Source organism: Protobothrops mucrosquamatus, unplaced genomic scaffold (genome assembly GCF_001527695.2).
Source record: "Protobothrops mucrosquamatus isolate PMUCROS unplaced genomic scaffold, P.Mucros_1.0 scaffold851, whole genome shotgun sequence".
Taxonomy (NCBI): domain Eukaryota; kingdom Metazoa; phylum Chordata; class Lepidosauria; order Squamata; family Viperidae; genus Protobothrops; species Protobothrops mucrosquamatus.
The window spans coordinates 444674-459032 of NW_015387106.1; the positions used below are offsets into that span (position 1 = coordinate 444674).

A 14359-nucleotide genomic window follows, 5' to 3' on the forward strand; every position below is an offset into this window, starting at 1 on the left:
AGGCTCCTGAGTGTCAACGCTGCAAATACTGTATATTCTTGCTTTGACAATATGCAGAACTGTCTGGTATTTTTATAGTTAAATCAAGCAACAGGGAAAGGGGAGGAGAATAAGGAAAGCCCGGGAAAAAGAAACCGGAAGTAAATCACATCTTCCAAGTTAATTGGAAGATGTGAACCATGACCCCAAAATAGGGGCGGGAAAAATGCCTGGAATGTATGTGCAACAGAAAAGAATCTCAGATCTAAGCATTTCCACCATGCCGTACTGACATCTCTGTAACCTTAATAAATGCTTTTAGGAAAAATATGCCTGAAAGTCCTTTTAAGTGTTTCGTTAATCAGACACATGACATCATGCTTAGATCTGAGATTCTTTTCCGTTGCACATACATTCCAGGCATTCCATGACACTGAGTTTGCTTGTGCAAGCATGAAGTTTGTAAGTGGCCGGAGTGGGGTGGGGTGGGGTAGATATTGGAGACAGTCCTTGACTCGTGATCGTAATGGAGCCTGCCCATCACAATCGTAAGTTGGGATGGTCATAACATGGATTGATTTTTATGACCCTTTTTGCAGTGGTCATTAAGCAAATGCCTGTTTGTTAAACAAAACCAGCGGTTCACCAGTAGCGTGGTTTTGCCCAAAAATCGGAAGCAAAACCATCATCAAACGCAACCACGTGACGGCTGGATGCTGCCAATGGCCAAAACTTCAGCCCAGTTGCCAAGTGGCTGAAAGTCAGTCACATGACCACAGGGGAGGTGGCCATTGGTACTTCCCATCTGGGCAGTAAGCAACTTCTAAAGGTCGCTAGGCAACCAGTTGCAAGTCAAGGATTACCTGTCACTAACCTAATGTGGCAGGATGAAAGGGCTGCAGAATCCCGAGTGGGTTATTCTTTGAGCTGTTAAATACTTCTGCATACTTGCTGAGAGGTAAGTCCAACTGAGTTTAACTCGAGTTATTTCTGCTTAGGTGCATGTTGAATGCTTGACTTTTCATCCTTGTCCTCAGTCCACAATGAGAAATTGCCCCAGAAACATTTTTACTCTGATACCATCATATTTTCCAATGGTTCTTAACTTTTTCCTGCAACTGGTGCAGGATCCAAAGTTGATAGGGGAATCTTCTTCCTGTTTCCTTCCCCAGATGTTCCATTAACTATGATTTTATCCTGACTTAAGATACTGGTGATGAAAAGGACCTTAAACTATATCGGTTGTAACAAGAAATTGTAGTTTAGAATAGTATGACAGCCATGAAACATAATGTTGGACATTGAAAAGAATGGCTTGTTTGATGGTACAGTATTGTCTCCAAAATTGTTGTCAGCACCTAGAAATACAATATCTTTATGGAAAAACTTTTCCAATCCAGACATCTCCTCCCAATGTCAGGTTTTTCATGTGCAAAGTGTTCCCATATATTTTATGTAACGTAGTATACGTACACAAGAGTTTTTCCTCATCGGCTGCATACGTTGGTTCTGAAAATGCTATAAATGCATTGGATGTGCACAGGTGACCATGATGGGGAGAGGTGGCAGTTGCAACATGGGGATCTGCATAAGAAAATTCAGGGAAAAAGTGGTGTCTGAATGTATAAAAGTTGATATTGGAGCCCAAGGGGGGGGGTGTTTGCATATGAGGTGATATGTGCACACCTTTGAAATCATCTGTCTGATTAAAATGCTTTGACTGGACAAAGCTGGACAGGTCTTCTGCAACTCAAACTTATCCTGGGACCGCTAAATTTAACTTTTATGGTTTTCTCCCCAAAAGCTCTAGAACAGGGGTGTCAAACTGCTGGCCCACGGGCCGGACGCGTCACAACAAAACCACACCCACCCCATTGCCGGCAATGGGGAAAAAGCTCCGATACGTCGCGCGATGTCACCTGACGTCACGAGTTTGACATGTCTGCTCTAGAAGAGGCGTGGTGAAGGTCCAAACTAGTGTTTTTCAAGCTTGGCTATTCTAAGTTGTGGATTTGTCAGGCATAATCTAAAGATGACAGAGAGAAAACCAAATGAATCCAGATCTTTATTTGCTTACATCTAATAGACAGAATCTTGCCAGAGTGAAGCTATTACCTCCTAATCTAATAGATATACTCCATCCTGGGAGATTCTAGGCTACCCTGAACCTTTTCCTCCTCCCACCATCCAGTTTAGAACTGGGCTGCCTCTTGTTTCCGGGTCCTCTCTGGATTGTGTTGCCTCCTCCCTGGTTAACCGCAGTCCTCTTGCCGCAATTCTCCCCCACTTCTTCTCCCATTCCAGATTCCATCACACAACCTGGACTCCCAGAATTCCCCAGACAGACTTGCTGTCTGGGGAATTCTGGAAAATTGAGGTCTACGTAGGTTAAAAGTTGCAGAAGTTGAGAAAAATCTGCTCTAAAGGCTGTCTCTTTCAATAATGCTAGCCGCATTTTATTAGAAACAGAAGGTATGACCATGAGTGGAAAGGGGGAAAAAAATCACACATTCATAGACCTCAGCCGTCCCCATGAGTTGGCCAGCCAATCTCAACTTGAAAGCTGCAATAAAGGGGAAATCTACCCAGTGGTGGGATTCAAATAGGTGAACAACCGGTTCTCTGTGTGGATGCTGCTTCCGGAAGTCCATTCTGGACCTGGGCAATAAAAAATTAGCTACCGGTTCTGCTGAACTGGTGCGAACCAGCTGGATCCCACCACTGAGTCTACCATAATTTATAATAATATAATAATAATAAAGTTGGAAGGGACCTTGGAGGTCATCTAGTCCAACCCCCTGCTCAGGCAGGAAACCCTATACCATTTCGGACAAATGGCTGTCCAGTCTCTTCTTAAAAACTTCCAGTGTTTGAGCATTCACCGCTTCTGGAGGCAGGTTGTTCCACTGGTTGATTGTTCTCACTGTCAGGAATTTTCTCCTTAGTTCTAGGTTGCTTCTCTCCTTGATTAGTTTCCATCCGTTGCTTCTTGTCCTGCCTTAAGGCGCCTTGGAGAACAGCTTGACTCCCTCTTCTTTGGGGCAGCCCCTGAGATATTGGAAGGCTGGTATCCTGTCCCCCCTCGTCCTTCTCTTTGTTAAACCAGACATACCCAATTCCAGCAACCGTTCCTTATATGCTTTAGCCTCCAGTCCCCTAATCATCTTTGTTGCTCTTCTCTGTACTCTGTATTTCAGGCAGCCTGTTCCACTGTGGAGTGCTTTCACTACCCCATTCAACTTGAATCTCCTTCCTTTTCATTTCAACCATTTGGCCTTTGTCTCCCTCTCGGTTTTGTTAGAGAAAAACCAGAGCCTTCGTGCATGTGACAGCCTATTAGCGACTTAGACACCCTCACAATATTTCCCTTTGGTCTTCCTTTTTGCAAGCTGAACGTGGCCAGCACCTTGAACCCTTCTCTGTCTGCTGGGAGTTCCAGATCAGCATGGTGACTCTCCTCTGAGCTTGCTTCAAATCCTCTGTGCCCTTTTTAAACATGGAGTGCCCAGAACTAGAGACAGGACCCCACGTATGGACTAATAGTGCAGAATTACCATAGAGCTGAATACCAGGCCCCCAAGAATCAAGAAAAAGACATGGAATTTTATTTTCTCGCCATTTTGAACCAGGAACTTATAATATAAACCTGAAGTAGGTCTACTACTTCTTCTACTGATTTACAGTTGAGCGTGAAGTATCAGCCATTATTCTTGAGTCTTCCTTGGAGCTTACCTGCCTCCCTCTTGGGCCCAAGGACCACGAAAGACACATGGAATTACATCTGAGCATTTTCCTTGATTGTTCCTCCCCTGCAGACAGAAACCTTGCCACGCTGAAACAACTACAGGTAGTCCTCAACTTACAACAGTATATTTAGCGACCGTTCAAACTTACAACGGCGCTGAAAAAGTGACTTATGACCGTTTTTCACACTTACGACCATTGCAGCGTCCCCAGGGTCACGTGATCAAAATCCAGACATTTGGCGACTGACTCGTATTTATGACGGTTGCAGTGTCCCAGACGTGACCACTTTTTGCCACCTTCTGACAAGCAGGAAGCCAGTTTCGCTTAACAACCGTGTTACTAACTTAACAACGGCAGTGATTCATTTAACCACTAGGTCAAGAACTGTCATAAAATGGGGCAAAATTCACTTAACTTAACTGTCTCGCTTAGCAACAAAACGTTTGGGTTCAATTGCGGTCATAAATTGAGGACTGCCTGTATTTGCATCACCACAAATATATACTCTGGGAATAATTAGGGAAGAACCTTTAAAACTCTCTTCTTCCTGACCAAACTTTCTATGTGTTGCTGCCTCTGTGCCCTTTGGAACGCAGCCCCTTCCCTCCCGGGAATCCAGACTTCATTCCATCACATTAGTGCCTCTCAAGATTGCCTACTTTTTCAACTTCTGCATTCAATCTGATTGGACAACCTTCCCCGGAGTTAAAGTGGATTGTTCAACCAGTTTGAGCCTGTGCCATGACTGTGTCTGTTTTCCCTGCAGATACTGTTGCCTGCAAGAAGTGGTCTGACTTTGAATTCAAGGGCAGGCATGGGGTGCCTCTGCTGTGACAAGCAGAGCTTGTTCAAGAAGCATTAAAGCAGTCCTTTGCCCATCTATTTCAGAATGTTTTTTTCCTGTATCCTGAGACCACACAGGTCCCTAACGTTATTTAATCTGCATTTAATCCCCCATTTTTTTCCTTCGGGTGTTTACTGAATGTGCTGTGAGCTAAGGGTTCCCTTGCGCCCTCCCCTTTGTGGAAGAGTTTCTATGCTTGGCAGTGCCATGGAAGCCACAGCTTTTGTATTTTCATCCTCAAATTTGAGTTTTTTTGGTTGTTGGGGTTTGTTTGTTTGTTTGTTTGTTTGAGGAGTAAAAGAAGTTGCTTCAGACAAACGTGGTTGTAGGGATGACCTTTGGGGGGTGGGCAGCTCAAAAACAGCAGATTCGGTATGGTTCCAGAGGAAGGAAGGAAGGAAAGTGAATTTTTGGCAATGTGGAAGCGGGGGGGGGGGGGAGAGAAGAAGACCAAAATTGAAATATGGCAATGGGGCTGATCTTCAAGTTGGCAGTGGAACCAAGATTGACAGAGAAGGAGAAGAAAGGGCCTGCCCTCTGGATTCTATTCTCAGAATAGAATCTTCAGGAAAGGGTCAGATTAATTTATTATCTCCTCCAGCATTACGTAGAAGACCCCAAAAATGGGAGAAATGCGCTGAAATGCAATCAACTCCCTATCTCTGAGGTCAAATGTTAAGGCTCAACTTCTTCCCTTCCATTTGCTTTCCCAATGTTGGGGTACCAACCACGAAAGAACTCGCCCAAGTGATACGAGCCCCTCAGATCTGGAGGCCATTGAAAAATGGCCAGCTAAGAGCCTGTTAGAAGATGCAGCTAGAATAGTAGATTTTCTTAGAGCAAACAGCTGTGGTTAACCCATATTCTATAGCCACAGACAGTTGGCCAAAGGAAATGGCCACCAAACTGCATTAGGGTTGACGCTGTTCTTTGCTCCTGTAATGCTTTGGAGATAACTTTCTCCTCCTGCTTCTCTTCACACCTTTCCCCACACTTCCATCTCTCTGCGTTCTTTTGGGTGCCTTCCGACCACTTGCTCTCCAAAACTCCATCTAAGAACTAGACAAAGTAATAAAGGCTTTTCTTTTTTTCCCTCCTCCCCCTTTGTGGTATGCTTACTTCATGCCTCCCTCCCCAGAGGAAAAGACTACGGTACTCTGACCTGGATTTTGAGGTGAGTGCCCATCTGGGGTATAATTAAGTGACACCTTTTGTGATATCAGAAATTCCAGTTGTGCACGGTCTAACTGCTGGCCAGACAGTTGTCTAGATTCTGTAATGATATCCCTGGGATGGGGAGTGTCCAGTTGAGTTTGTTCTGATGAATTTGGGGGGCTCTGTCTTTAAACCCCTAGTGTGGAGGATGGGCTGGAGTGGTAGGTGCCCAGAATTTGTGGCACAGTGGTTAGGATGCAGTATTGCAGGCTAACTCTGCCCACAGTCTGGAGATTCATCCTAATGAGCTCGAGGTTAAGTCAGCCTTCTATCCTTCCTGAGGTCAGTAAAATGAGGACCCTGATTGTTGTGAACAATATGCTGACACTATAAACCACTCAGAGAGTGCTGTAAAGCACCATGGAGCGGTATATATATCTAAGTGCTATTGCTATTGGGGAAAAAAAATCTACTCCTATCTAAGATTGCGTTATCTCTTGGACAACCATGAGTCTGTGACAATGACAATGATGCTTTCATGGGTCAACCATCACACAGAGAAGTTAGGCATCTCTTAACTTTCCTTCTCCAGTAGGGAAGGGCATCAATTAAGACCATCAGTCCTGGCGTTTTAGGGAATTTGATGGGTTCTGGGATATTCTGGAAGAATTTCCAGAATCAGTGATCTTTTGTGAACCTCTATTCATTTATGGAATGGAAACAGAATAAGTCACCGATGGCAATTATCATTAAGTCATCTCTCTGGGACAATAAAGTTGAACATCTGCCCTTTTTCAGGAAACCACTAGACCAGGGGTAGGCAACCTTGGCTCTTTTAGGACTCGTGGACTTCAACTCCCAGAATTCCTAAGCCAGCCATGCTGAGGGGAAAGAGAGAGGTTTCCAAGCTGAGCCATGCTGGCTCAGGAATTCTGGGAGTTGAAGTCCACGAGTCATAAAGCGCCCTAGGCCTAGGCCAGAGGTAGGCAACCTTGGTTCTTTTATGACTCGTGGACTTCAACTCCCAGAATTCCTCATCCAGCATGGCTCAGCTTGGAAACCTCTCCCTTTCCCCTCAGCACGGCTGGCTCAGGAATTCTGGGAGTTGAAGTCCACGAGTCCTAAAAGAGCCAAGGTTGCCTACCCCTGCACTAGACTGCAGATACAGTAGCAAAGGTTGCACAGAAAGCTTCCTGTACAATCTCCACTGCGTCCTTAAGCAGCTGTCCAGCAGGGCACTTTAAAGTGATTAAGGGTTTGTTGTCATCTGTTTTGGAAAACTTCATGTTAGGACCTTCAGGGATCTGCTGTGACAGATTTGTGAGGCATTTAGAGTGTAAAATCAATTGTCTTTATATTATCATGAACTCTGGATTTCATGCAATACATATTAAGATGTTCTGGTCATACCTGGCCAGCCTCTATGAGATTCACTTTACATTTAACAAACCTCAAGGAGACTCAAGTAAGAGGAACCATATGCCCTCCTAAATCCTGCCCATTATTTGAGCTACCCAAAGGGAGATAACTAGGTAGATCCAGAAAGTGATGAAGAAATCTTGGTGTGATGGAATAAAGGAGACAAAAGAACCATTTCTGAAGAAGCTATTCCTAGATCCACAATATTTTGTCCATAAATACTTAGGCATAAATAACCTTTTTTTTAAAATCAAGGAGAGGTTATCTATGTTACTGCAGACATTCTTAGAGGACACTGATTATTTCAAAACCTTTTGACCTAGTTTGAAGAGAGAATCATCAGCCATGATAGATGACCTCCTGTGGTAGAGAGACAGAAGGACTCTCCTAGTTGATCTTTCCGTGGCTTTCGATAATATCAATTAATATCCTCCTGGAACATTTCTGTGAGTTGGGGTTGTGTCCTTAGATCCCAGTGGTTCCAGTAGGATTTCAGGGAAGATTTCAAAGATACTGTCTTATCTATGCTGAGAGATGTCCACAATGGTACTTACTATTTGTACAAAGCCATCAGATGTAGTCATCAATTCAGGGATGAAGTATCATCAATATGCTGATATATGTTGATACCTTCAGAAATTGATAGTGCTGCCTAACTCACAGGGCTCAAAGTGGTTTGCAATACAACCAAGAAAACTATATTTTAAAAAAACAACTCTAGTTCTAAGGCAATTGTGAAATCCATTAGCAGTATTAGCTGCACATTCCTGTGCCTCTGAAACAATTCAGTCTGAAAACTGAATCCAGATAGGATGGAAATCAAGGCTGTGGGGAGAATCCAAAAATTAGGAAGTTTGCTTCAACTAATGGGGAGGTGGTCCTTCCTGAAAGAGCAGGTATGTTATTTGAGGGTGATCCTAAATTATCACTGTCATTGGAACCCAAAGAAATTTATCATGCATCGACTAAGCTACTCCATGTCTTGGTGTGTAGCTACCAAGACAGGCTACAGGTCTTAATCTTGATGTACAAATGATCGGGACACCTAACAGATTGCTTTGATGGCTAAGATCAACTGGGAAAGTCCTCCACTGGATGACAAGAACCACAAGCCTCCTCTGAAAGGTTCTCTCCCCCCCCCAGCCCTCAAATTCCAAAATTCCTGCTCAGTAAGGAATGCAACTGTAATATCCCCAACGGATGGCCCTCAAGAGATTGTATCTGTTAGGCACTTTTTAAGAGTCTGCTTCTTCCTTGAGACATTCCTGTTATGTGATTGTTATGATTTCATTTTTGTCCTGTCCTTTCTTCACTTTTTAAATTGAATAGCTTGTAACGTTTCTATCTGTTTTTGGTTTTGGTTTTTTTGTTTTGTATTTGAAGTTATTGCAAACTAATTTAAGGTCTGTAACTGTGGGTAGCGCTCAAATGAAAATAATGGAAACCCTTCTTGGCCAGTGATCTTCCAAAATTTCAGGAATTAATGGGGGGGGGAGGGTTTTACAAATACCTACGTATTCTCACCAATTTACTAATCCCAGAACTCTGGGGGGGAGGGGGATTGCAATCAGTGCAATTGGCATAAAGGTGTTACAGACTTGGAGTGCAGAATACCCAGGACTCTGCTGTCAGCCTGCTTTTGGCTCAATGTCAGTTGGTTAAGAACAGGAATAGGTGAATTTGTCAAGTTTAATTTTGCTCAGATTCTCATTTCCAGATCAGCGGGGGGGGGGGCAGGGGGGAGCAGAAGGGAAGAGAAGTTAGGCCTCTATTTTACAGGGGCCTCTTTCCTAATGTAGAAATCAGTATGTAGTGCCTTTCCTTTCCAAATGAGTTCCCTTCCTATAATACATTTCAGTTTTTTTGGTTTTTTTTTTTGCCAGCATAAGCATTTTGGGCTCATTTTCCACAAATACCTGCATTTCCTACCATCTGGGTTAGGAAACAGCTTTGCAAAATTCAGGAAAAAAAACCATGAATATTAAAAGATGGCTGCCTTATAGTTTGTGTCTTGGTTCTGGAAATAAGCATTCAGGAAATCTGGAATAAATGCAAACTAAACCCATTTTTCTACAAGCCAGGAAAAGAGCAGCATCGTTCACCTTCAGCTCAGGGCTGAATGTTATTTATTTTCTCAAACCACACCCGCCTTCTTTCTTCCTCTCTCCCGCTTCCCTTCTTTGCAGTTGCATTGAGCTGTGGCAAAACACATTTCTGGATTGATGCAGGACAGAAGGAGCTCTTTGTCTCAACCCCCATTAGCAAAACTACAAATTATAACTCAACCAAAATGCAAAACCTTCAAAACCAGGGACAGCAAGGGTGGAGTTGATGCCCAGATACATTCCCCAGTAATCAAGACAATGACTAAGACATCCTTGCCCTGAATACTTCCTAATCTAGCCTGTCCTTGAATGTCTCCAGGAATCAGGCATGCCTTTGCGTTGTTCCAGGCTGAAAGTAGCATCTCAACTCAACTGGACAAAGTAAAATGTCCGTGCGTGCAAATTCTATGCATCCTTCTTACAATTCCAGGTTGCTAATGACAAAATCGGGGCCCGAGAACCAAGAACAACATGTGAAGTTGTTTTAGAATAGTTTCCTGTTCTTTACCTATAGACAGAATCTTGCTGGACATAGCTCAACTATGCGTAACTGCAAATATATTCTGGGAACTGCTAAGGTGGATCTGTTTTAACCCTCTCCCTGCCCGCCAAAGTTTCCAAGTTCCTCTGCCTCTTCGCCCTGTGGAGAGCAGCCCCTCCCTTCTGGGAATCCAGGCTACATTCCACCACAATGCATCTCATAATGAAGCAGAGTATGGCAGTGACCCTTTCATACTTGCACGGGGACTAACCGTTTGGAAGACTAAAATGAGATGGGTTAGAAGTCAAAGGATAGCAAGAAATTATTCTCCCTCTGCTTGTTGGGTGTTGCCACCTTCTAGGCGTTTTGATCCATGTTGTAGGTTTCATTTTGTTCCTCACTGCTGCTTTCCACATCTTATGTTATGATATGTTACAGTCTGCTGATCATTATGCTTTATGATGGGTGTTATTGTTGGCCGTGTTCTGGAAGATCTGTTTATTGATTGGTTTGTTTGCTTGTTATATTTGTGTGCTCCTGAATCCTTTCAGACCCCCTTCAGTTTACAACAAAAAGCATACAGTACAATAAAACATCCATGGTAAAGAATGCTCGCTAAACTTGATACTAATAGAAAATACAATATTACAAAAGTGAAATAAACCGAATGATACCAACCGCGGGTACACAATTCCCAAAGTACAGGTAGTCTTCAACTTACGACCACAATTGAACCCAAAATTTCTGTTACTAAGCAAGACATTTGTTAAGTGAATTTTGCCCCATTTTACGACCTGTTGCCCCATTGACTTTGCTTGTCAGAGGGTCGCAAAATGGAACCACATGACTCTGGCACACGGCAACCGTCATCAACATGAGTCAGTTGTCAAGCATTTGAATTTTGATCATGTGACCTTGGGGATGCTGTAATGGTCCTAAGTGTGAAAAATGGTCACAACTCACTTTTTTCAGTCCCGTTGTTGCTTCAAACGGTCACTAAACAGTTGTAAGTCAAGGACTACCTGTATGATGGAGATCAATCCCAAAGTCCCTTTCTAAAAATCTAGTTTTCCAGCTTCTGGAGGATTATTCTCAAGTTTAAGTTCCTGGTTTCAGCCCATCACCTCATGAAATGGCATGGATCCCTTTGAATGGCTTGAACAGATATATATTTTTTATCTCTTAAAAGCACTGCTGCCCCAATCTCGTAGGAGAAGATTTCTGAGTGGTTTATAGACAAGTGTAAGGGTTTTTTTTTTTTTAATAAAAAAAGGAAAAAAATCCCTCTCTAACTTTCAGGTTTACAATCTGAAAAAGGCATTGCAGAGGAGAAAAAATTTGATGGGGAGGGGAGAGAAGAACAAGAACACGCTGAGGCCAAACTTTGATTTTTACAACTGCCAGTTGTAATGGACCTGAAAACTATTCTTCTCCTCATCATCACCACAAAAGAAGATAAAAAGAGTTCAAGGAGAAGAAAACCCAAACCTTTGGTCTTTCATCTCAGGCAGTATAACAGCCTAGTCTGATAGAGGAAGCCTAGCCTGATCGAAACGTTGGAAGAAAGGGGAAGAAATACATACAAGACCTGTTTGTCTTCACATCCCAGTCTTCTCACTAGTCAGAAGCTTTGTGCAGGGGTAGTCAACCTTGGCTCTTTTATGACTCGTGGACTTCAATTCCCAGAATTCCTGAGCCAGCTTAGCTGGCTCAGGAATTCTGGGAGTTGAAGTCCATGAGTCATAAAAGAGCCAAGGTTGACTACCCCTGCTTTAGAGATTCAGATCTCATTTTGCCAAAATCTTAGGAAGCTCAAAACGTTGCAGTGTCCCAGGGGATGATCTCTTTCTCAAATTCTCTGCAGACTGTTTCTGGCTTCTCCCAAGATACTCTCAGAGCCAGTCAATTGTGTATTTTAATTTTTTTTTAAAAATCCCTTTGGAAAACTAGGCAGTCCTGTTTTGCTTCCTAGTTACTATCCAATTATCTTCTCCTTGTGCAACCTTACTATTGGGAATTCACCACACCATAGTCCTGTAAAGTTGTCCTGGGTTGGTTACTCCCAGAAATAATAAGCAAAGGCTGCCATAATCCATGGGGGCTCTTCAACCCATCTGCAATCTACTAGCAAAAAAACCTCATCTCCAGCCAACAGCTGGTAAGAGGAAAACACTCTCCATCCCCATTCCAGATGTTGTTTGTCTTAAAAAATAAAATAAAAAAAGCTTGAGATGTGAGAACATGTAGAGTAAGGGAAAGCCGTGAATGAACTGAATGGTAGGAAAGGAAGGGAAAGGATTAAGATTAAAATTAAAATTAAAATCGGTGCACTGATGAGGTTACCTAGTTTGATCAGGAAACCTCTACAAGAAAACCACCAAGCTCAGAGAGCACCAAGGACCCCCACAGTTGAACCCTGAGCTGCAAATATACTCTTCTGTCGGTACTTTGAAGTTGTTTGCTCACCATAAGTGCCCATGCCCATTTTTCATAGGCATCCTACAGCAGAGAACATGTAAGCATACTATGGGAACTGTCTTGATACCCTCTTGAAGCTTAGTTCAGCCATCACCTTTCAGGGAAAGCTTTGATTGAGCATCTTGCATAACATTTGGAGCCTCCCCTTGCTTAGAGAAGTGATGGCGGAGCTAAGCTTCAAGAGGGGATCAAGAAAGCCCCCATGCTTGATTCCTCTTTCATTGTAGCCACACATTTTGGGTGAGAAGATGTGGGGGGAATAGGGCTCTTCTAGCCAAACAGTGACCTCTCTTTTCTCTTCTTTCCCTCCCTCCTCTCCTCCTGGGGGTTATTGCTGTGAACATTTGCAGAAAGTTATGCACACAAAGAAACGCCATTCAGAACTCTACCACGAGTTGAATCAGAAATTCCACACGTTGGATCGGTATCGTGCTCCGGCCACTAACGCCTCAAAGGTAAGGATGGGAAGACAGGAAGAAAAGGCAGGTCCTCAGTGAGGTGAGGAAGGTGTCTCAAGAGAGCTTAGATGCAGGTTTGACACCTTTGAAAGAAAGTCTAGGAAGGGAGCACTTCCGCTGACTGAGCCCAACCCTCGGCTCAGAGCAGGACTCCAGATGAGAGCATTTCTGGAGCCCACAATGCAAGAAGACACTAGATGCTTAGTCACTATTAAGACAAGAGAAACATGGCTGGCTAGCCTCTTCTTGAACCCAACCAAGGTACGAAACTCATCATGTTCCCAGTGTAGGTAGTCCTTGACATAGGACGACAATTGAGACCAGGATTTCCATTGTTAAGCAAGGCAGATGTTAAATGAGTTGAGTCATGCCCAATTTTAATGACCTTTTTTTGGCCAGGGTTATTAAGCAAATCCCTGCTAATTTAAGTGAATCCAGCTTCCCCCGTTGACTTTGCTGGTTGGAAGCTGTTTGGAAAGTTACAAATGATGATCACATGGCCCTGGGATGCCGCAACCATCATAAATGCATGCTGGTTGTCAAGCATCCAGATTTTGGTCATGCGATCACGGGGATGCTGCAAGGATTGTAAGTGTGAGGACTAGTTGCAAGTCACTGTTGCCATTGTAACTTTGAATGGCTGTATGCTGAGGGTACAGCATAATACTTGTAATACCTTTATGTGTAGACCTCAAGGTGGAGGAAATAATGCAATTGATGCCAAGCATTCAGTTTAAAGGGTTGATTGCCATTGTAGCTTCTAAGCTCCTTACACATAACAAATGCACACCACCAAAAATCCCCAGATCCTTTTATATCTATTAATCATGATGAAGAATCATTGCCAGGATAGCACCTCCATGTTGAAAGGTTCCCAGTCTCTGGATCAATAGTATTCAACTTTAGCAACTAAGACTTTGTGCTTCCTGGGGAATTTGGGGAATTGAAGTCCACAAGTTGTAAATTTGCCAAGGTTAGACACCCCGATCTAGATATTCCCTTGTGATGAAGAACTGCAACTGACCCAACTCAGATATTTGTATGAAGTCTCAAAGACCTCTCCATATCTTGTGAGTCCTTCTACTAATGCTCTTCTCTCAGCCCAAGCATCTAGAATTTAGTTTGTTAAAGAATGATTTTAAGATGTGTTTAATCCAAATATAGTTCTTTGAAGTGTCTTGGATATTTCAAGGATGTATATAGTAAGGGCTGGATTTCAGCATCAATATGCTGAGAGTGTAAAATAAAAGAAGGGAAAGATGGTTTAGATTTGCTCCAGAATGGTTTTTGATTCAATAACAGTTAAGTATGCTAATAAAGGAAAAGAAATAAGGTTTGCTAATGTGATATTGAATTATATATCAAATATTACAGTTTATTGATGTATGAACAACTTGGGATTTACCGGACTTGGGCTATAACTAAAAATTAGTTAACTTTGATGGAAAACTCCACCTGATTTTAAAACTTGGATTGACGAATTGCGTTCAGTCTACCACTACGTTCTGGTCACTACAATGTAAAAAAGATGTTGAAACTATAGAAAGATTGCCGAGAAGAGTAACAAAATTGATAGGTGGTTGCAAGTCTAAACCATACGATGAACAGTTAAGGCAGTGGTTCTCAACCTGTGGGTCGGGACCCCATTTGGGGTCGATCGACCATTTCATGGGGGTCGCCAAGCAAGGCTGTC

At 43.0% G+C, this 14359-nt stretch overlaps 1 protein-coding gene across 1 annotated transcript in view; it reads left to right on the top strand.

Annotated features, from left to right (window-relative positions):
* Window positions 1-14359, top strand: part of ADGRB2 (adhesion G protein-coupled receptor B2) — a 161347-nt gene that overhangs the window by 144448 nt on the left and 2540 nt on the right. The window contains exons 28-29 of the mRNA XM_015819030.1: window positions 5709-5744; window positions 12559-12663. Of these exons, the coding sequence (XP_015674516.1) occupies window positions 5709-5744; window positions 12559-12663 (141 nt within the window). The remainder of the gene's footprint in view (window positions 1-5708; window positions 5745-12558; window positions 12664-14359) is intronic.